The sequence below is a fragment of the Peromyscus californicus genome, unplaced genomic scaffold (assembly GCF_007827085.1).
Source record: "Peromyscus californicus insignis strain IS unplaced genomic scaffold, ASM782708v3 Scaffold_5__1_contigs__length_169319896, whole genome shotgun sequence".
Lineage (NCBI taxonomy): Eukaryota > Metazoa > Chordata > Mammalia > Rodentia > Cricetidae > Peromyscus > Peromyscus californicus.
Window position 1 is genome coordinate 18,157,737 of NW_026294573.1, and position 22,612 is coordinate 18,180,348.

Sequence of the window (22,612 nt, forward strand, 5' to 3'; positions counted from 1 at the left end):
AGATCTCTGAGTTCGAAGCCAGTTTGGTCTACACAGTGAGTTCCAGGACAGCCAGGGCTACATAGAGAAACCCTGTCTCAAAAACAAACAAACAAAAGACAAAAAAAGAAAGAAGGAAGATGCGTTATGAAGATGAGCTTGAGGCCCAGTGTAGTGGCACACTCCTTTTAATCTTAGCTCTTGGGAGGCGGAGGTGAATCTCTGTGAGTTCAAGGGCAGCCTGGTCTACATAGTAAGGTCCAGGCCAGCCATGGCTACACAGCAAGACTCTGCCTAAAAACAACAAAACAAAAAAAAATGAGTTAAAACATAAGAGCTTGACTCTGGTCACACATCTGGGAGCCTGTAGAAACTCAAAGCCAAGCATTTGAGCTTCTGGAACCCAGACTCCTCACCAATCACTGTGCTCTACTTGACAGAGAACAAGGGACACTCAATGGTCCAGCTCCCAGCTCTTCTGCACTATGCTGGTTGTCCCCTTCTACGTAAGTTTATATCACCATCCCGTATTTATCAGGCACTGCATCCGTTTATACCATCCATCCATCCATCCACCCATTCATCATTTGTCAGGTCCCCACTCTCCAGAAACTGCTAAGAACAAGCAGCCAAGGGGGATTGCCTCCCTCTCTCCAGGAGCTCACAGTCTACTGGGTAATGCCTCTCTATCACCATCTAACAGGCCTGACTCAGCAAGGACCAGAGTTGTGCCAGGCACTTCTCGAACATTTTCGAGTTTCATCTTTATAGGAGTCCCCGGTGGCTGACACCCTTACCACCCTATTTACAAACAAAGGAACAAACTTGGCAGATCCCTTCACTGAGCTGTACCTGGAATGACTCACCAAGACCACAGCTCAGGGCTGTGTGCCAACACCTTCACTGTCTCTGGTACATTGTCTACAGTGATCCCATTTACTGCAGAGACCAGATGAAAAAAATAAAAATCTCATAGTGCAGGCTAGCCTCAAACTTACCAAGTAGCTGAAGATAACAACGAACTTCTGATCCTCCTGCCTCCACTCCCAACTGCTAAGGTTATAGGTGTCTATCCCCGCCTAGTTTATGAGGTGCCAGGGACTGAACCCAGGCTTTGAGTATGCTAGGCAAGCATGCTAGTACCTACAGCCCCAACTGGCTGATTTTTGGGTTTGGTATTTGTGTGAATGTGTGTGTCCATGTGTGTGGAAGCCGGAAGTCAACCTCAGGTGGTCTCCGGAGTCACGCACCTTATTTTCTGAGATAGAATCTCTTGCTGTGACCTTGCTCACCACTTTCAGGTTAGGCTGGCCAGCCAGGGAGCTGTCTCTATCTCTCCAGGACTGAGAACACAAGCATGCACATGCTCCGCGGCGTCCAGCTTCTCACGAGTGCTTTAGACCGCATGTATGTTTGCTGAGCTATCTCCTGGTCTTTCTTTCCTTTTGTTATTTTGGTGTTTGGAGACAGGGTTTCTCTGTGTAGCCCTCACTGTCCTGGAATTTACTCTGTAGACCACACTGGCCCCAAATTCAGAGATCCGCCTGCCTCTGCCTCCCTAGGGCTGGGATCAAAGGCGTGCACCTCCACATCCCAGTAGGCCTAAAGAGTTTTGTCTGAGAGTAGGACTGACTGAGTAGCTGGCATTTCCCAGAGTTAAAAACACCAAGTCGGCCGGGCGGTGGTGGCACACGCCTTTAATCCCAGCACTTGGGAGGCAGAGCCAGGTGGATCTCTGTGAGTTCGAGGCCAGCCTGGGCTACCAAGTGAGTCCCAGGAAAGGCGCAAAGCTACACAGAGAAACCCTGTCTCGAAAAACCAAAAAAAACCAAACAAAACAAAACAAAAAACAAACAAAACAAAACAAAACAAAACACCAAGTCAGTCAGGTCTCAGCCCAAAGGCCATACATACCCTCAGGGAGATGTTCCCCATCACCTTAGGCAAGACAGACTGTCTCTACCCTGCTTTCTTACCGCATAGCACTTACCCACGTCTATAATTAACTGGCTCACGTGTTTATAAACATTGTCTGCTTCCATCCTCAAATGACAGTCCACACAGAGACCATGCGGCTCAGTCACTCCTCTAACTCCACACTCAGCAAGTGCTCGATAACCTCTGCTGAATGCATGGCGGACAGAAGGAGTTGATGACGGACAGAAGGAGTTGGTCATAAAGGGATGAAGGACCAGGGAGTGCAGATGGAGCTCATCCGGAGGGAGGCGTATCTTTTCGGAAGGCAGTGAATAGCCCTACTCCCTGGGTTTACAGGAGGACTCACTCTCCCATCTCCTCAGTGGAAAGAAGTCCTTACTGATATGTGTGGCCCGGCACACATAAAGTCCAAGGCTCACCAAGGAACATATACAACATACAGAGCATATAGAGCATATTCCCAACCTGTGGGTTGTGACCCCCTTGGAGGTCACATATCAGACATCCTGCATATCCAATATTTACATTATAATTCATAACAGCAGCAAAATTATAGTTATAAAGTAGCAATGAAAATAATTTTACGGTTGGGGAGTCACTATAACATAAGGAACCACATTAAAGGGTCATAGCGTTAGGAAGGTTGAAACCACTGATGTAAAGGAACTCCACAGCACAGGGCGTTGGGGCAGACAGTAGTGACAGCTGTCATATTTGGAATGCCTGCACTGAGTTTGAATCCAAGCTCCAGAGCTGGGTGTGGTAGCACATCCCTGGAATTCCAGTGCTCAGGAGGCTGAGACAAGAGGATTATGAGTTCCAGCCTGGGCTACATAATGAGGACCAGTCTCATACCCCAATCCCTAAAGAATCTAGGCTTTGGGCTAGAGAGATGGCTCAGAGGTTAAGAGCACTGGCTGCTCTTCCAGAGGTCCTGAGTTCAATTCCCAGCAACCACATGGTGGCTCACAACCATCTGTAATGAGATCTGATGTCCTCTTCTGGATGCAGGCAGAACACTATATACATAATAAATAAATAAATAAATCTTAAAAAAAAAAAAAAAAAAGAACCCAGGCTTTGATGGTCTAGCAGATAAAGACAGCTGCTACCAAGCCTGATGACTTGATTTCAAGTCTTGAAACCCACATGGTAGAAAGAGAGAACCAATTCCCCAAAGTTTTCCATGCGCAAACACACACACACACACACACACATACACATACACACGAGCATGTGCGCATACACACTGCATTTCTAGGCTTCAGAGGTAATGCCAAAGCCTGGTGCACCCACTTTGTAGCTCTACGTCCTTGGGTGGGTTCTTTTACCCCCAAATATGTTTTCTCACATGTAAAATAGGAAACCCATCATATGGGTGTGTTGTAATGACTAAAAGGACCTAAGAAAATTCTAGCAAAAAAGTATCCGGTTACTCATACTGCATATGAATGTGACTGTTCCACATGTGCAGAGTGTGGGGGTGGGCTGGGAACAACGCCAGGCCTTCCATCTCACCATCTGATCCTCACAATGACCTTAGGGAGTCAAAATTACTTCCACTCCATAGATCAATAGAGCAAGTCTCAGAGTTAAACTGAGTTGTCTGAAGTCAATCCACCCAACTTCCAAGTGGTTGAGCTACATGGGACAGGGCTGTCTGCCTCTCCAGTTCTGCCAACATATTTCACTGTGTCTAGAAGCGAGAGTTTTCCAAAGTCTCCTTACCATGCAAGGTGGAGCATCTTCCCTGCCTTCCTGGTAGGACCCTGGCTCTGTGCCTTCCAGCTTGACTAGGAAATGGCTGCCTAGATTTTGTGTCTGGGCTGTTTCAAGCAGTCATGTTCATATCATTAGGAACTGCCAAACTCCAGAAAGGGCATCATTAGTGAGACTCAGGGGTTAGATACATTGTATCTGCACTTTCCTTTTTTGTTGATTTGTTTGGTTTGTTTTGTTTTCTCGAGACAGGGTTTCCCTGTGTAGCCCTGACTGTCCTGGATCTCGCTCTGTAGACCAGGCTGGCCTCAAACTCACAGAGATCCGCCTGCCTCTGCCTCCCGAGTGCTGGGATTAAAGGTGTGTGCCACCATGCTCAGCTGCTTCACCTCCCTTCTGCTCCCAGGTCTGTCAGCCTCACCTTCAGTCAGCACTAGAGCCAGCTCTCAGAAAATCCTGCCCAGTGCCTGGCAGAGGCACTTGGGGGCCCTGTTTGCTGCTCTTGCTTGCCACCTTGAGGGCAATTTAGTTACTGCAAGTGTGCAGAAGCTGCCTGGCCAAAGTCCAGATCTGAATGCAACTTTCTTCTCTGTTACAATGGAGCCCTGTGTGTGTGTGTGTGTGTGTGTGTGTGTGTGTGTGTGTGTGTGTGTGTGTGTGTGTGTGTGTGTGTTACAGCATAGTCCCCAGAACACCTGTTCATTCCTTATGTCATACTTTTGCACCCCTATCCCAGGGCACTCCTGTCCTCTGAGTTAGCAGGCCATCTCCCAGCTCAAATTCTCCTTCCTATGTGAGGCATGCCTTGACACTCTTCCTGTGTTCCCACTGCACGGGACAGCCACTCCACTGAACCCAAGCTGTGGGTCCAAGGAATCCAAGCTAGCATTGGGGTGTGTGACCTCTGTACCGCGTCCTGTTGTGTCCCAGAAAAAAATCCGCACGTGTGGCCAATATTTACAACTGGAAATTTCCTCTGAAGACTATGAATGTCTAGCTTTCCTTAAAAACTGGGAGGCTTAGCCGGGCGGTGGTGGCGCACGCCTTTAATCCCAGCACTCGGGAGGCAGAGCCAGGCGGATCTCTGTGAGTTCGAGGCCAGCCTGGGCTACCAAGTGAGTCCCAGGAAAGGCGCAAAGCTTCACAGAGAAACCCTGTCTCGAAAAACCAAAAAAAAAAAAAAAAAAAAAAAAAACAAACTGGGAGGCTGGGAGAGACGGCTCAGCAACCGAGAGAGCTGAGTCTCCTTGCAGGGGGTCTGTTACCATCCCAGCGTGGCTCACGACCACCTGTAACTCCAGGTCCAGATCCAATGCCCTTGGCTGGCCTTGACCTTCTGCGCATGCATGGTGCACATATATAAACTCATGCAAGCAGACACATATACACACAAATTTAACAACAGCAACAACAACGCCTAGAACGGGAAGACTGTGGGTTGGTGAGACGGTTGTTTGCCGCCAGACCTGACAACCTGAGCTCCATCCCGGAACCCACACAGTGGAAGGAGAGGAGCAACTCCTACAAGCTGTCCTTTGACCTCCATGTGTATGTCCACACACATGTACACAACCAATCAATCAAATAATAATAATTTTAATATTGGAAGATCAGGGCCAGAGAGATGGCCACAAAAGTCTGATGCCCTGGGTTTGATCCTCAGAATCTATATAAGGATAGAAATTGAGAACCAGCTCCACAAAGTTGTCCTCTGACCCCATGACATGCACCCACACATCATGTACACACTCATAATCACACACACACACACACACACACACACACACACACACACACACGAATGCATGCTCACACATACAAAGAAAAAAACTGAAGAGTGACAGCCAACACGGTGGCACACGTCTGTCTGTACACTCAGTTATTTGGAAAGCTAAGGCAATAAGACTGCTTGAGCCCAGGAGTTTAAGGTCAGCCAGGGTCCTCACACAGTGAGATCCTGGTGGCACACACCCTTAACCCCAGTTACATAGTGAGACCCTGTCTCACAAACAACAACAAACTCTTAAAGACACACTGGATGGGCATTTTCATAAGGGAACCCTTGGTTGGGGCTGGGCAGTGTTGCCCCTTCAGGCAGGCAGGTAGTCGAGTTGGCTACACTCTGCACTAGTCACCCAGGGTGTGACTATGTCCTTGATGCCTAGGGGACGGTGGGTTTGCAAAGGCATGCTCAGCAGCTGGGCTTGCTGAACAAATGAACAGATGCATGCATGAATGAATGAATGAGATTAAACAGAGCTGGCCATGACAACATAGACCTGTAATCCCAACATGTGGGAAGCTGAGGCAGGAGGATTTTGAGTTTGAGGTCAGCCTCAACAGAGATCTTGTGAAAAGGAACAAGGAGGTAGGAAAAGGAGAGGAGAGGAGAAGAAAGGGAAAGGGAGGGATTGTGATGGTGGTCATGTCAGAGGAGCTGCAGCCAGCAACGGAGGACTGGCTACTCTGGGTCCTCCCCGGAGAGGCAAAGTCCCGGAAGGATTGTTCCCAGAATGCCCCTCGCTTCTGCCGTGCTTCCTCCTGCTTGCTGCTGCCTGCCGTGTTCCCGCTGTATTCGGCACGGTGTGATTACTATGTGAAGGGATCCCACTGTATCTCGTACAGTGTGACTGTTTCATGGGAAAACTCCACTCCTCACTGGGCAGTTCACTTGCAGATCATAATGAAGATGATTCTTATGAGAGCAATGATGATTAGTTAGATCTACGATATAACTGAACTTTCTGAGTTAGCCTAAAAGATTCAGGTGGTTAAGACAGTAAAGATGATTGGGGAAATGGTTTAGGTTATTCTGCCAATTCTCCAGTAAGAGATTTAAAAAAAAGGCAAAAGTAGGCTAGCAGTCACCTTCCCTTTGTTAGATATGAGATTTACTGAAGATGAAAATTAAAAACAAGGAAGTTTCATGCATTCTAGACCGGTGAATGCTGCCTGTGGAAAAACAGGCAGATGATTAAAGAAAACAATTATGTCCCTACACCCAAGGTTAGGCCTGAGTTCTTTGGTCATATAACTTACAGAATTAATCACAGGTCCTAGTATGCACCTTAAAAAAACAAACTTGTGAAAGGAAATTAAATGACCCTATTGTGTGTAAAGAAAAATAGATGGTCAGCTGACCACTTGGTGAAAGTTTTTTATAAGGATAGGAATCTGTTACCCTGAAGCCACAAGCATCGGCTGCCAGTACAAAGGGAACTGGCTAAAATACACTTAGCTTGCTTAAAACTTTGTGAGTCAGTAATAAAAGAATTATTGCTTTGAGGCGAAGATGTTATGGTGGGAAAATGAATACAAAGAAAAATGTTTAATTACTTGTGGGCTTCTAAGGACAACACGTAACTTGTGATCTTCATGTGATTTCTTCCTATGTAAAGATTTTAATTTGTTCTTGGAAAACATGTAACTTGTGGTTGTGAGGTAATCTTTTCTTGCGTAGAAATTTTTGTCTTGGGATGTATAAAAGGATAAAATAAGAGATGTAGAAGGAAAGACGCAGAGAGATAACGTCGCGGAAGACACAGAAGAAGAACATCTGGGAAGGAAGAGGAAAACATCAGGGCAGAAGAACCGGAAGAATAGCGTAGAACAAGCAGCAGAATGAAAAGTAAAATGAAGAATTAAGCTTTGGCCCTCAGAAAAAGTCCCCATGTGTCTGTCTGTCTGTCCAGTAGTTTACTTAGTCTACATCTCTCTAGTTTCTCTGACCTGCTGAAAGCTGGGCTTTCAGCAGCAAGATTGATAGTTTCCTGATGAAAGACTACACTTCCCAGCTTCCCTTGTGGACCATGGGAGTCATTCTTGCCCCTCTAAGGGGCTGCATCCCATCTTCTAATGTAGGCATTTTGGCTACTCGCACATGTGGGAACAAAGATGCCCCCTGGCTATGAATAAACAAGGTCCATCTAGGGTCAGACCAAGCCTCTCTTCCTCTCTGCCTTCCGTCTCTCTACAGCTGCCTTAAATAATCTAACAGAGATGAGGAGGGAAAGAGAGAAATCAAAAATGAAGAGGTAGAAAGTAGAAAGTATAAGATGGATTAAGACCTGCGTCTGCCTTTTGATCGCCTATACTGATTCTTAACCGACAGGGAATGGTACAGCTACCAGAAAGATGATACATTCTGCTTGGTTGGCTTTCAGAAGAAAAAGAAAGCACTGTGGAGGAGCCAGGAGGCAGTTGGGAAAGGAGTTCTGGAGGTAGAAATCCTTCCCTCAGAGCTAGCCTCATGTCCCATGACATTTAGCATCTCTTCCAATTAAATACCAGCAGTGTCTCCCCACCTCCACCCCTCACCCACAGAGTATTCCCCATGGAGCCTCCTAGGGAGAACCAGTGGAGAACAGGATGATGTTGGAGCTTGTTTCCTAGGCCTTGCCCTCTGCAGACATTACTAATTGATTGCAGAGTTCTTTTCTTCAGAGGCAGGATGATACAGTCTCAGACCCTCAGGCACAGTTCAGGAGCCTCTACTCACCAGCTGGGGCTGCCACTTCCCACCATGCTGAATCTGGGTCAACCTCCCAGGCCAGGTAAATCTTCATAAAGCTCTCAGTGACCACATTTTGTCCTCCTACTCTTTCCAAGGGCAATCTTACTGTTACTGAAATGAGGCTTCAAAATAGTGCATCATCCAAGACATTCTCCTATAAGCCAATACACCCTTAGTGTCCAGGCAGGCCAGCCGGGGATTCAGTATGGCTCCTAGATCTGCCCCATTTCTCTCCGTTCACCACTAGGCAACTTGCCAGCCTGCCTGGCTCTCCCTCATGTTTCTTTGGCTGCTCTCACCTTTGACCTTCCCTTCTTCTGGACCCCAATTTGTACTCATACCTTTACCCACAAACTCTTTGGTGCCCTCACTCAGGTTTCTAGCCTAACATGTCAGCTACATACTAATGACTCATTTTTATGTCCAGCCCAAGCTTCCTTACTCCACTGATTCCTTTGCTCTGCCAAAATGTCTTAAGTCAGCTCAAATCCAACATTTCCAGATCTAGGCCTCAAACTGGTGATCCACCTGCCTCTGCCTCTTAAGTGCATTGCCATCCCACCCAGCTCAGAAGACCTGAACTCTTTTTAATTCTACAGTCCACTCTGATGCAGCCACCAACAAAAGCCTGATAACTCCTGTGATGCCATTCCCAAGCCAGTGGCCCCAGTTTCTAAAGGAGCCGTGTGGGACTGGACTCACCCATGCATTGCCTCCCCCAGTCTGCTCCTGCAGACTCTGTCACTGTTCCTTGGCTCTCTCTCTCAGGTTGCCTTCACACACCTAGGACCCTTGGCTAGGTATGACTCCAATACCTGCATAACCAGCTCTCCTACCTCTTACTATACAGCCTAGGCAGGCCTTGAGTTTACAGTAATCCTCCTGTCTCCAAAATACTGGTTTTGGTTTGTTTTTCTTTTTCTTTCTTTCTTTTTTTTTTTTTGGTTTTTCAAGACAGGGTTTCTCTGTGTAGCTTTGCGCCTTTCCTGGAACTCACTTGGTAGCCCAGGCTGGCCTCGAACTCACAGAGATCCGCCTGGCTCTGCCTCCCGAGTGCTGGGATTAAAGGCATGCGCCACCACCGCCCGGGGTTTGTTTGTTTTTCAAGACAGGATTTCTCTGTAGAGCCCTGGCTGTCCTTACTGAGCTCAACTTGACCTTGGGGATGGTACTCAGTATTGGGGTGACAGCGACTTGTCAGGAGTCACACCTGCAGGTCCTAGGATTTGGAGGTAACATAGTGTATGGGGTTTCCTACTTTCTCCTGCTTCAGGCTTCCCCTGCTGAGCAGTGCTCCACCCCCTCACTCCCATCCCAATGTACAAGGCCCATAGCCAAGGAGAAGTCAGAGGCTTCCTTTACCTTTCCACAGATGGCCTTTTTGGAGAGGAGGTGGAGGACGACCTGGAGTCTACAGAGTCTCTCCTGGAAGACACAAAACTGGAGATGATGCCGTTGTGTGGTCTGACAGCAGCACTGCTCTCCCGGGAGAGGGACCCCTGGAGCAAGGCCTGATGGGCAGAGGATGAGGGAGCCTCCCTGGGCCACAGCGGCCAGGGAAAGGGAGGTCCGTCCAGAAGTGCCCACCCCCACCTGACAGCAGTACAAGAGAGAAAACAGATGTCTACAGAAATGCTACATTCAGTCGGGCGATGGTATCGCAGCCTTTGATCCCAGCACTCGGGAGGCAGAGGCAGGCGGATCTCTGTGAGTTCAAGGCCCGCCTGGACTACAGAGTGTAGCTTTGCGCCTTTCCTGGAACTCACTTGGTAGCCCAGGTTGGTCTCGAACTCACAGAGATCCGCCTGGCTCTGCCTCCCGAGTGCTGGGATTAAAGGTGTGCGCCACCACCGCCCAGCTAACTTCTGATTTCTAAGGCACTGTTTCCTGCCACTGTTTTTTGTAAAATTCTTGTCTGTAAACTATAGTTTCACTCTCATCTCATCTAATTCTCCTAATTCCACAGCTCACATTTCCTAGTATGCTGCGCCACTTACTTCCTGATTATATGTATTACGCAACAGCCCTCCATGAAGTTATGGAAGAGTGGTGTGTGTGAGGACCAGGCTGTACTTCAGCGGTAGAGTGCTTGTCTAGCATGGGGAGGCCCTGGGTTCCACCCCCAGCACTGTGAAGAGAGGCGACAGGGACAGGAAGAGAGGAGAGGGGAGGAAGAGAGGAGAGAGGAGATGAGAGATGGAAAGGGGAGGGGAGAGAAAAAGGGGAGGAGGGGGGAGATGCCAAGCCTGAAGACTGGAGTTTGGTACCAAAAATCCACATGGGAGAAGGACAGAATTGACTCCTACAAGTTATCCCCTGACCGTCATATGTGCACACACACACACACACACACACACACACACACACACACACACACAAATGTTTCTTAAGTCTGTGCATTGAGGCATTTGAAAGATTCTGAAGGTATGTGTCGGCAGTGTGACAATATCTACCACCAACCTACTAACTACCAGGTGGCCAAACATAAACCCCAAGAAGTTGGAGGACTCCCGGTTACAGGGACTGAGGAAGATGTCGTTCTTTTCCTCCTGCTCCTGAGTGCTGTGTTTACAGTCATGTGCCACTGTGCCTGGCCCCTGTGAGTATCTCAAGGGTGAGCAATGCCAGGGCTACACGGCTGGCATGCTCCCCACCCCTTCACCTTTCTAGGGGAAGCCAGTGCCACGTGAACCAGTCAGATTGAACCAAAGGCCCCAGGATGAGCGCTGGAGAAGACACGGACAGCCACCTCTGAGGGCTGATGCCTTCCGGAAAAGTCTCTGAACAGCTGCTGGTGGAGGACATGGCAGCCCAGGAGAGAAGTACCTGGGTTTGGGCTCTCCCCCGCCTTTCTTCCTGGGCGGAGAAAGACCCACTTCTGGTTTCCAGTCGGAGCAGCCGAGGCCCTTCTCTTTCCTCTTTGCTTTGTCTCTTTCTCCTTTGGCAGTTCTGGGGGAGTCTGCAGATGAAAGAGTGGCATTGTCTCTCCACGAAGCCCCTTTTCAGGACAGCCCTGCAGGGCTTTGGGCACTGGGGAATAAAGTGTCAGGACCGGGGGACAGCTGCATGCGTGCCCATTACACACACACACACACACACACACCCACTCATGCACACATGTGCATGCACGTGCACACATGCACACACACACAGAGATGCATATATAATATGTACACCTCACATGGGAGTGTGAACATAGAAGTACACCCATTTTTGCAGAGTCAGGCAATGTGCACAAACACGCACACAAACAGAAACATATAGACACATACAAGAAAGGTTAGATGCTACATACAGATCTTACACTTGCGCACACAACACCGTGAACTCCATGATTCAGGGGCCACGTGCCATTAATTAAATAACTCAATGACACTAGCCGAGCTGTACAGGGAGGAGGCCCCATCGTCCACCAGTCTCGCCCCCTCTCACCCAGCAGCCGCTTCCAGTTTTTAATGAGGACTTTGGCCAAGGACACCACCTCCTTGTCTGAGCAGTGCTTTCGAACTCCGTTGACAGCGACTCCGATCCTGGTGGTCTGTGAGGAAGGGATTAAGGGAGCTGACCCACAGGACTGGTCACTCTTACCGAAGGAAGCAGCACCAGCTCAACCATCACTTCCCTCCAACCTAGACCTCTCCAGGTTCCTGGCCCTGACCCTGGGTCATCTATCCTAGAACTAGGCCCTGACCTGCTACCCTGCCTGAGACCCAAGCCTATACTGATAGGTAACTTTGGTGGAGAGCTGGAGGGTACGTGTTGGCTGTAATTAGGGTCCTGTACCATTCTCAGTCCGCTAGACACTGAGAAAAAGTCTTCACTTAGACCCACCTCTGGCTACCATATCTCAGATCTGCACTTGTCTTTTAGGGCCAGAAGTCTCTGGTAAAGTTTGGGGGTATGTGGAAAATCTAAGGAGGACTTGAAAGCAGGGGACATCATCCTCTCCCTGGGTCATGGGCCACTTGGATCCCACAGCTTTGGATAGAGATTCAAGGAAACCCCCTACTCCCTAAACCCAAGGACTGTGACCCCCGAGCCTGGGGAAGAACCTGACCTCAAGAGATATTCCCCATGTCCCAACTCCACGTCTGCATCTCACCCCAAAGAGCCCCCTCCGAAACCTCCTCAGGGTCTTTCCCTCCCACAGAGGCCCTACCCCAAGAGCCTCCCACACCTGCAGCAGCTGGATGGACATCTGGCAGTTGTTCAGCTTCTTCAGAAGGTCGAGGGCCCCTTCCTGTGGGAAGTCATAAGAAGAGCACTGAGGTACAGGTGATGCCCCAGGCCTCTCTCTGACTGCTGTGGGCTTTGGGGAGAACAGACAGATGTGTGGTCCAAGGACAGGCGTCGGCACACAGAAGAAGAGAGAAGGGAAAGGTTCTGGCCCCAGACCAGTTGGCTAGCTGTGCCTCCCACCACCTCCCTTCACCAAGCCCTAGTCTTTCCCTCTGCTTCACTTTCTGCCCAGCACACCCCTGGCTTGTGTCTGCCTCGGAATGGAGTCACTGCCTGGCTTACTGTTGTACCAGAAGCTTCCATACCTCCTTTCCTCTCTCCACATCGCTTTCCCTCACTTACTGTGAGCTTACAAGGATGAGGACTACGAGCTTTGTGTTTGTTTTGTTCGATGTGTGTGTGTGTGTGTGTGTGTGTGTGTGTGTGTGTGTCTTACTATGTTGCCTAGGCTGGCTTGGAACTCCTGGGGTCTTCCCACCTCAACCTCCCAAAGTGGCTGGGATTTTACATGCTCATGCTACTGCATCCGGCATTTTCAGGCTTTTAGATCAGCTTTATGAAGGTATCAACTGTATGAGTTTTTTCTTTTCTGCATCTATGTCTCAGTGTGGTGTGCATATGTATGTTTGCATGTGTTTGAGTATACGTGCACATGTGTGTGGATGCCTGTGTGTGGAGACCAGCGGTTAACATCTCTCTTTCTCCAGCACTCTCCACCTTATATACGGAACAAGGCCTCTCAAGTGATCCCAGAGCTTGTCCATCTGGCTAGTCCCAGCTAATCAGCTCACTCTGGGATCCCTTGTCTGTGTCTCCAGCACATGCTAAGAGAACAGGTGGTCATCGGATGGGTGCTGGGAATTGAAGTCTAGTCTTCAAACTGGTACAGCAAACACTTTATCTGCTGATCCATCTCCCAAAGCCCGAAATCGGTTATTTGAGCTTTTAAAAATTATTATTTAAAAATGTTTCATTGAACCAGGCAATAGTGGCACATGCCTTTAAAAACAACACTTGGGAGGCAGAGGCAGACAGATCTCTGAGTTCGAGGCCAGCCTGGTCTACAGAGCGAGTTCCAGGACAGCCAAGGCTACACAGAGAAACCCTTTCTCAAAAAAACAAAACAAACCGGGCAGTGGTGGCGCACACCTTTAATCCCAGCACTCGGGAGGCAGAGCCAGGCGGATCTCTATGAGTTCGAGGCCAGCCTGGGCTACCAAGTGAGTCCCAGGAAAGGCGCAAAGCTACACAGAGAAACCCTGTCTCAAAAAACCAAAAAAAAAAAAAAAAAAAAAAACCCCAAAAAAAAAATTTAATTGTGTATATTCCTATGCATAATTTAAACATTTTATTTTAAATGTACATTTTATCTACATGCAAGTATGTGCACCACATATGTGCCTGGTACTTGTGGAGGTCAGAAGAAGACGACATTGGACACCCACCCACACACACTGAAACTGGAATTACAGATAGTTGTGAGCTATCCCATGGGTTCTGAGAACTGAATTCGCTCAGGTTCTCTGTAAGAGCAGCCAGTGCTCTTAACCCCTGGATCATCTCTCCAGCCCCATATGTATATTTTAAATTATGTGTATGTTTTGCTTATGTGCCTCTAGGTGCTATGTGCATGTAAATGCTGGATGTCATGTCCCCTAGAGCCAGAGCCACGGGTAGCTGTGAGTTGCCCAATATGGGTGCTAGAAACTGAACTCTAGTCCTCAAGTGCTGGGATTAAAGGCGTGCACCACCACCGCCCGGCTTCCAGTATTCATTCTTAACCACTGAGCCATCTCTCCAGCTCCCCTGAATTGGTGCTTTTTTTTTAAACAAATAAAGCAAATGTTTTTCAAGAAGGGTTTCTCTGTGTAGCCCTGGCTCTCCTGGAACTCATTCTGTAGACCAGGCTGGCCTCGAACTCAGAGATCTGCCTGCCTCTGCCTCTGGAGTGCTGGGATTAAAGGCATCACCCGACTCCTGAGTTGGTACTTTTTTTTTGTTTTGTTTTGTTTTGTTTTTCGAGACAGGGTTTCTCTGTGTAGCTTTGCGCCTTTCCTGGGACTCACTTGGTAGTCCAGGCTGGCCTCGAACTCACAGAGATCCGCCTGGCTCTGCCTCCCGAGTGCTGGGATTAAAGGCGTGCGCCACCACCGCCCGGCTCTGAGTTGGTACTTTAAGAATATATTTTTTCATGGTTTATCTTGTTGGAGGAAGGCAGGCCAGGTGTCTTGCCAAGGCGCACTGTGGAGGACAGAGGGTACTTGCTGGAGCAGGCTCTCTCCTGCCACCACGTGGGTCCCAAACTCAGGTCACCAGACTTGGCAATAAATGCCTTTACACATTGCCTGTCCCTCTAGTCTGCCTGTGAGTTTTGACACACGTGTGATCCCATGACGCCATCACCACCAAGCACACGGATGCCACTCCAGACACTTCCTTGGGTTCTTTGTATTGCATACCTTTGTCACCACCAATGTCACACAACCAACATTCTCCTCCCATTGCTGCAAGTGACGTGTGTGTGTGTGCGTGTGTGCGCGTATGTTTATGTGCATGTGCCTGCCATGCATGTGATAGGCATGTGCTTGTGGTAGAGACCGGAGGTCAATCTTGGATGCTTTCTCTCAGGTACCATTCACTTTGTTTTGTTGAGACAGTCTCTCTCAACAGGACCACAGGCTCAACAGGTGGGCTAGGCTGGCTGGCCCATGAGCTCTAGGGAATCTACCTGCCTCTAATTCCTCATTGTGGTGGTTCCAAGCATGTGCCGCCATGTCTGGCTTTTTGCATGAGTGCTGGGGCTTGAACTCGGGTCCTTGTGGTTGTACACCAAACACTTTACTAACTGACTTATCCCCCACCCTTGACTTTCTTTTTGTGGGTTTTTTTTTCTTTTTTGTTTGTTTTGAGACCAGGTCTCTCCATATAGCCTGGCTGTTCTGGAACTTGCAATGTAGACTACACTGGTTTTGAACTCACAGAGCACCTGCCTCTGCTTTCTCTCCTAAATGCTGAGATTAAAGGTGTGGGTCACCATGCCCAGCTCTAGACTTTTGTTTTGTTTGTTTGTTTGTTTGTTTTTGTTTTTGTATTGTTTTGTTGGTTTTTCGAGACAGGGTTCCTCTGTATAGCTTTGCGCCTTTCCTGGATCTCACTCTTTTTTTTTTTTTTTTTTTTGGTTTTTCGAGACAGGGTTTCTCTGTGTAGCTTTGCGCCTGTCCTGGAACTCACTTGGTAGCCCAGGCTGGCCTCGAACTCACAGAGATCCGCCTGGCTCTGCCTCCCGAGTGCTGGGATTAAAGGCGTGCGCCACCACCGCCCGGCTGGATCTCACTCTTTAGCCCAGGCTAGCCTCGAACTCACAGAGATCCCCCTGGCTCTGCCTCCCAAGTGCTGGGATTAAGGGCGTGCGCCACCACCGCCCGGCTAGACTTTGTATTCTTAAGCATGTTTTTTTTAACAGGGTCTCAATATGTATCTCAAGCTGGCTTCTCCTGCGTCAAACTCACAAACGCTGAGACCAAAGGCTTGGGCCACCATGCCTGGCCAACAAAAAAAGTGTAGCCCTGGGTGGTGGCAGCGGTGATGGCACACATGCCTTTAATCCCAGCACTCAGGAGGCAGAGGCAGGCGGATCTCTGTGAGTTCAAAGCCAGCCTGGGCTACAGAGTGAGTTCCAGGACAGCCAGGGCTACACAGAGAGACCCTGTCTCGAAAAACCAAAAAGTGTGGCATAAGCACCTCTTTTGCTTTCCTAGCTTACTGTTTCTGAGATCCATCTATATTACCTCAGATCAACAGGGCCAACAGTTCCTTTTTTTTCTACTGAGTAGTTTTCCATTATACATATCTGTTTATCTAATAGTATAAAATACTTGGAAGAATTCCTGGTATATAGTAAGAATCCAGTGGACGGAATTTTTGGGTCATTTCAATGTGGAACCACTACAAAGACAGCGCCTATGAACATGTACCTTCAAGGCTTTGGGATTTGTTTGGAAACAAGGTCTCCCTAGCCCAGGCTGGCCTTGAACTTGTGATCCTCCAGCCTCAGCTTCTAGAGTGCTGTCAGCCCTCATCTCTGAGTCTTTCTATGGACAAATAATTTCACTCCTCTTGAGTAATGAGCATTGCTTTCCTCTCTAAGACCTTAGACTTCTGCACGAGAGCCGGCTGCTCGCTGAGTAAATAAACGCAAGAATGAATGAGACGGGGCTAGAGGGGTGGCTCAGGGGTTTGAACACTTGCTGCTCTCTAAGAGGACTCGGTTCCCAGCACCCACAGGGAGGGAGGCTCACAACCCGCTGTCCTCTTCTGGTCTCCATGGGCACTGCAGGCATGTGGTCCCCAGACAGACGGACAGACAGGCAAAATTCCCATGCACACAGAGTAAAAATAAATAAGTATTTTTTTTTTTTTTTTTTTTTTTTTTTGGTTTTTCGAGACAGGGTTTCTCTGTGTAGCTTTGCGCCTTTCCTGGGACTCACTTGGTAGCCCAGGCTGGCCTCGAACTCACAGAGATCCGCCTGGCTCTGCCTCCCGAGTGCTGGGATTAAAGGCGTGCGCCACCACCGCCCGGCAATAAGTATTTTTAACGAAGTAGAAAGCAGAAGGAGGAGAGAAAGAAGGAAGCTTACCGCCGAAACTCGGTCTCCTGGTCCTAAGCACACCTTCAGCCCATCTTAGCCTCCTCCTTCCTGGCACCTGCAGCTAGAAGCCAGCCCTGTCGCCTCTCAGCTTTCCGGCTAAGAGCAAGTTTAGTGTCTAGAAGCCAGCCCTGGCTATCTTGAGATTAATTCCCTGAGAAATACAAACTAACTATGTCCTGTATGTCCCTTGGCTGGTTCCAGCTCTCAGCCTCCCCTTGCCAGGACCTGGACCACATCCGATGAACTGCCCTCTGTTAGTCCTTAGCCTCCCTTAGCACTGAGGTTCAGTGTTTCCAAAACGACCCACAGACGGGTGTGTATATGAACTCGTGTGCATATGAAGTCTTAGGCACACAACTCCATGCTTAATGTTAACGCAAGGTTTACTATGTGCTGGAACACGTCTAAGTCCCTGACCTGTGCTGACTTCTCACAAGGAGGAGCCGGGAAGGCAGTTCAGTCAGAGGAGTGCTCACTTCTCATGCACGAAGCTTAGACACGGTTCCCAGCACCGTATAACACCGGGGTGGTAGTTCACAACTGGAATCTCAGCTCTTGGGAGGTAGAGGCAGGAAGAGCCTCCAAATTCAAGGTCATTCTCAGTTACAAATCGAGTTTGAGGCCTTATCTATACATATGAGACACTGTCTCCAAACAAACCACCCCCACCTCTCAGAAGGCCCCTGGGAAGTGGGTCCTATTTACTATTCTACTTTTGCAGAATTATTAACCCATTTCACAGAAGAGGAAAACAAGAAACTTTGCAAAGAGCTAGGCTGAACCGGGCAGTGGTAGCACATGTCTTTAGTCCCAGCACTCAAGAGGCAGAGGCAGGCAGATCTCTGTGAGTTTGAGGCCAGCCTGGTCTACAGAGTGAGTTCCAGGACAGCCAGGGCTACACAGAGAAACCCTGTCTCAGGGAAAAAAGAAAAAAAAAAGCTGGGCTGCAATGAACACTGGGCTTGGAGCTTCACATATTATATCAAGGCATAAATCTGCCAACACATACAATCATGGAGTACCAACATGGGTAAGTGGAGTCACAAGGTGGTGAATACCGCTAGCCGGTTCCCAAAGAGAAAACCCTGACTCATAGCATTTGCTAGTTTCTGTGGTGCAAATACTCCTTCCTGCGATGGTGAATCTCAAGCCACCAACATGTTCCTGAACTGAGTTTTCTTTTACATTTATTTATTGTATGTGTGTGCACACACATGCACATGTCAGAGCACACATGTGGAGGTCAGAGGATGGCCCACTGGAGTCAGTGTCTCCTCTTACCAGGCTTTGTTCTGGTCTTGTTGTTGTTTTCTCGTTTTTTGAGACAGGGTTTGTCCTGGCTGTCCGGGAACTCTGTAGACCAGGCTAGCCTCCAACTCATCGATCCACCTGCCTCTGCCTCCCAAGTGCTGGGGTTAAAGGTGTGCACCACCATGCCGAGCTCACCACGCGTCCTGAACCCAGTTCGACAGGCTTAGCGGCAAGCAACTTTACTCACTGAGCAATCTTGCTAGTCCAGGTTTGTTGTGTTTTTGTTTTTGTTTTTTCCAAACCCTGACCCCTGATGATATGTGGGGAAGAACTGGCAGGGGAGGCCCTGGGCCAAGACTTCTTTTCATTATAAGCATATTAACGTTTTTTGAAACTCCTGAAAATTCCATAGTCAATGTTAAATCATTTGCAGCTCACCACTGAGTACATGTTTCTGTATCCCGGGTCATCTGGAGAGTAACACCCATGAGCCTGTGTTGTAGGTGGGCTCCTAAAGCTGTATGTCAATCCCGCTGGGTGTGCCTCTCTCATTGTATGGCTAACAGTCTCTCTGGTGCAGGCGTGAAGCAGTGAGGATGCAGACTGAGACCCAACTGTGTCAGTTTGTCCCTCTGTGGTGACGTCTGAAGGTATAAATGAGGCTGTTGGCTTTGCATATCCCAGTGAAGCCGTGGTGTCAACTTTTGGGGCATTCTGCTTTAATTCAAGTTGTCAGAGTGCAGCACGTGGACCATGCCTGTCCTGTTAGTGGCAGGAGCTGCATCTCACACGCAGTCAAACAGAAGGTGTGTGTGAGGTAGTTCTGTTGATATGTCAGTAAGTGTACACTGGTGTCTGTCTCTTGCAAACTCCTTAGCTGGTGCATGCTCACAGTATCTGACAAAAGCCCCAAGTCATTGAATAAATAAATTCCAGCCCTAAGCTGCAACGTGGAGGATCTGTCTAATTGCAGGAAGTAGTTCCTTCTTGGACTAACCACCACTGGGCAGGCCCGCTTTCACTCTGAGTGCAGGCCCGCCTTTCTCAGGCAGAAGCCCAGAACTCTGTGCCTACCCAAACCCTGCTAGCGTCCAGGCAGATGTGGCTCTACATTAGCTCGGTCCTGTAAGGACCCTGTGGCCAGACATGCAGCTTTCCTGGAGACAGCTCTGGCACTTCCATGGGACCCTCATCCCCAAGAGGCACTGTTTCCTCTTCCCATTTCACAGAAGAGGAAACTGAGGTCCGAAGAAGAAAAGAGGAGTAGCTGGCCTAGGGCTGTAAAAGGACTGAGGGGGAAGCCATGGCAGGCCCCTTAATCCTTCCAAGCTGGCTGTCTTCCCTGGAGCCTCCTGAGTTTCCTTCTACCCCTAAACCTTCTCACCCACAAGTCCAGACTTCCTTTACTGGCCCAAGTCTGGGGTGAGCAAGGGGCTAGGCTTAGACAGCCTGCGTACCTGAAATACCATTCCGTTCCAGTTCCTTGGCTGGGCTCTGCCATCTCCAGCCGAGGAAGTGTCCTGTGACTTGAGGTTAGGTTTTGCTGGCAACTTTGGGGGAAGCCCAGAACAACCCAGTGAAGGCAGGGAGCTGAGGGGGGAGCGGCTGCCTCGGCAGGTGCAGGTGAGCGGCATTTTTCTGCATCCCCTCCAACCATGCAGAAGCAAGCCTCGCTCACCTCAGCGACCTGCCTCAGACCTGCTACTGGCTTTGCACACCCGTGTCGCTCTTTGCACACCTCCTCAACCCTCCCTACTGCCCCCAGAGATGCTCTTCCCTTAGGCATTCAATCACCTTACAGACAAGCGGTTCTCACCACTGGACCAACCACCATCCCATTGTTGCCCTGCAACTATCCCAGGATGCCTGACACTCCTTGGCTCCTCAGGCCTCAGTCACCCTTCCTGGCTCTGAAACCGCTCTTAGGGCCCCAGCAATTTTCAACTTTCCTGGAATGCGCCGGCAATGCAGGTCCCGATGTAACACATTGCTAGAAAAGGACCCCGCGGCAAGTCAGCGCGGAAGGCCTTATCCCCTGGATCCCCGGTCTTCTCCCTTTCAGTCCACGCCCTCCAGAATTGGCACAGGCGCCAGCCACCAGCCTGAGGCAAAGATCGCTAGCTAGATCAAACATTAACTTTCCATCTGGCTCTCGATGCACGCTGCTGAGACTGAGAGATCAGGGACCCTCGCGCAGGGCTGCGGACCCTCCTCCCGACACAGTTCCCGGTCTGCGCACCTCCCCCGCTGGGGCAGCCCTGGCCTCATCCTCTCCTTCCCCCGCCCAGCACCTGTTCACCTCCGCCCGCCAGGGCCTCCTGCAGCAGCCAAGGAAAAAGTTGCAAACAGACTCCCGGCACCCCAGCTAAGGCCCTTCGCTCGGGTCTCGAAGGCCCACTCCCCGGGGGGGGGGGGTGCAAATATGAGCCTCGGCGCCCCCTCCTCAAGCGGAGTTTCTCTGATCTTTTTCGAGTCACCCAGAATTTGTCCCTCCAGCTCCCTCCGTGCCTGCAGCTCCCCGGCCTTGCGCACACCCGGAGCCCTGGGACTCCCAAAGTCCTCGCCCCCGGTTCGTGTTTCTCCTCGCGCTTTCTCTGCTCAGCGCAGGCAGCCCACGCGTGCACCCGACCTGTCCACACTGACTTGTACCAGCCGCGTTCAGGGGGGCCTGCACGATCCCCTCCAGACCTGGCCACGCACATGCCCACCCTAAGTGCCCAGCAAGTAACGGGGACTCCCCTGCCTGGCAGCCGGCCGCCCAAGTCCCGAGCGCTCCCTTTGGGCACACCGCCGGCACGCCCACCAAGCCCAGGGCTGGTGGAGTCGCGCCTCGGTGGCCCCGGGGGCTGCGTTGCAAACTTTGCAGCCTCACCGTCTTCTTCCGGGCCACCATCTTCTCCAGCTTTTTGGCGATCCTCAGCAGCTCCTCTTCCAAGCCCATGTTGGTCCACGACGCCCCGCTGGGGTTAGGGGCACAGAGCAGCAGCGGGCGCCAAAGCGCAGAGCGCGAGCCGCACGGGCCGCAAACACACCAGCTACTCAAGCCCGGCGGGGGCGGGGCACGCCCCTCCCAGCGCTGGGGGAGGGGTGGCGGGCACTAAATATAGACTTCAAGGACTGCCCGGGCAAAGATTGCCTGAGCCAGACGGGTCGTACCTTTGGGGGAAGGACCAGGCTGGAAGAAGGGGCTCTTCCCCTCCGACCCTCTGAGGGGTGCCCCGGGCTGCAGAGACGTTTGGGTATGAGGGTTCCCCTGGGGTGTCAGTGAAGCTGCGGGAAGTTCTGAGCTGCCGGGTCTTAAGCATCGTTTCGCTCCCAGAAGGGGGACTTAGCTCCGTGGCTATGGCCAAGCCGAGAAAAACTGGTGCATTCATTGGATCTTGGTGCAGATCCTGAAGTCGGCTTGCCCTAACTTAGGCTCCTTCGTGTGCCCAAGGCCTGTGGTGTGCATGCGTCTCCAGCTTTTTCTCGGGAGGTATGGTCAGAGCCGTCTGCCGCCGCAGTCAACTTTATTGTGTTTCTAACAAACTCTAAGTCCTGGAGTGCAGCCATGCTCTGAGAGGCTCAGCTTTGGCGAGTCTTAGGGCAGTGTGCAAAGGGTGGGCTTGGAAGCGTAATTTTGGGTGGAGGGAGTAACTGCCTCCCACTCTCAGCTGTACACACATCTGCTCTCGGGTGGAAGGATCTTACAAGACTCCTCTGCAGACCTAGCTCCCCTCCTGACAGAAAATGACCTTCCTGCGAGGGTCTCTGATCTGGATGGAGGGCAGAAGAGGGTCCGCGGTGTGTGGGGGTGGGGGAACTGTGAAATCCCCCAACCTTCTGAGATAACCTCAGAGAACTAGGTCTGGACCAGAGGTAGCCTGTTGTAGACCAACTGCTGCTGTGTGATGACCGGCAAGGATTTTCTTTTTTCAACAAACGTGTCCAATCGCCTAGCAAGAAAGACCTCACCGTAGCAGGCTGGGCAAAATAACCATCAAAGAGGACTGTATTCATCACAGCTGGGGTGGGGCAGGAGAGGAGAAGGCACTTGAAAGGCCCAGCTGGGTGTCATCCCTCTCAAGAAGTGAAATTCATGGCAGCAAAGGGCAGAGTGGAGTTTGGTGGGAGAAAGAGGGGATCTGTGTAACCGAGGAGGCAGCACGTGTTTATTCTATTTACTGAGCACCTACCATGTTCCAGGTAGTTCTAGCATCCAGAAGGGAGCAATACTGCTCTCCTGGAGAACTCCACGTACAAAGCTTAGGGATGGAAGGGTCCCTGGCCTGTCAGTGGTGGAGGAACTGAAAAGTCGGTGGCTGCAGCATAGGGATTCGGAGAA

The 22,612-nt window shown here is 50.2% G+C and overlaps 1 protein-coding gene across 1 annotated transcript in view; it reads right to left on the bottom strand.

Moving 5' to 3' along the window:
- Tcea3 (transcription elongation factor A3) overlaps positions 1-21,306 on the bottom strand; it is a 31,567-nt gene extending 10,261 nt beyond the window's left edge. The window contains exons 1-5 of the mRNA XM_052716644.1: positions 21,161-21,306; positions 12,327-12,389; positions 11,582-11,687; positions 10,976-11,108; positions 9,512-9,574 (exon numbers count right to left, since the gene is read on the bottom strand). Coding sequence (XP_052572604.1) covers positions 9,512-9,574; positions 10,976-11,108; positions 11,582-11,687; positions 12,327-12,389; positions 21,161-21,229 — 434 coding nt within the window. The 5' untranslated portion in view covers positions 21,230-21,306. The remainder of the gene's footprint in view (positions 1-9,511; positions 9,575-10,975; positions 11,109-11,581; positions 11,688-12,326; positions 12,390-21,160) is intronic.
- Between the last annotated feature and the right edge of the window lie 1,306 nt (positions 21,307-22,612).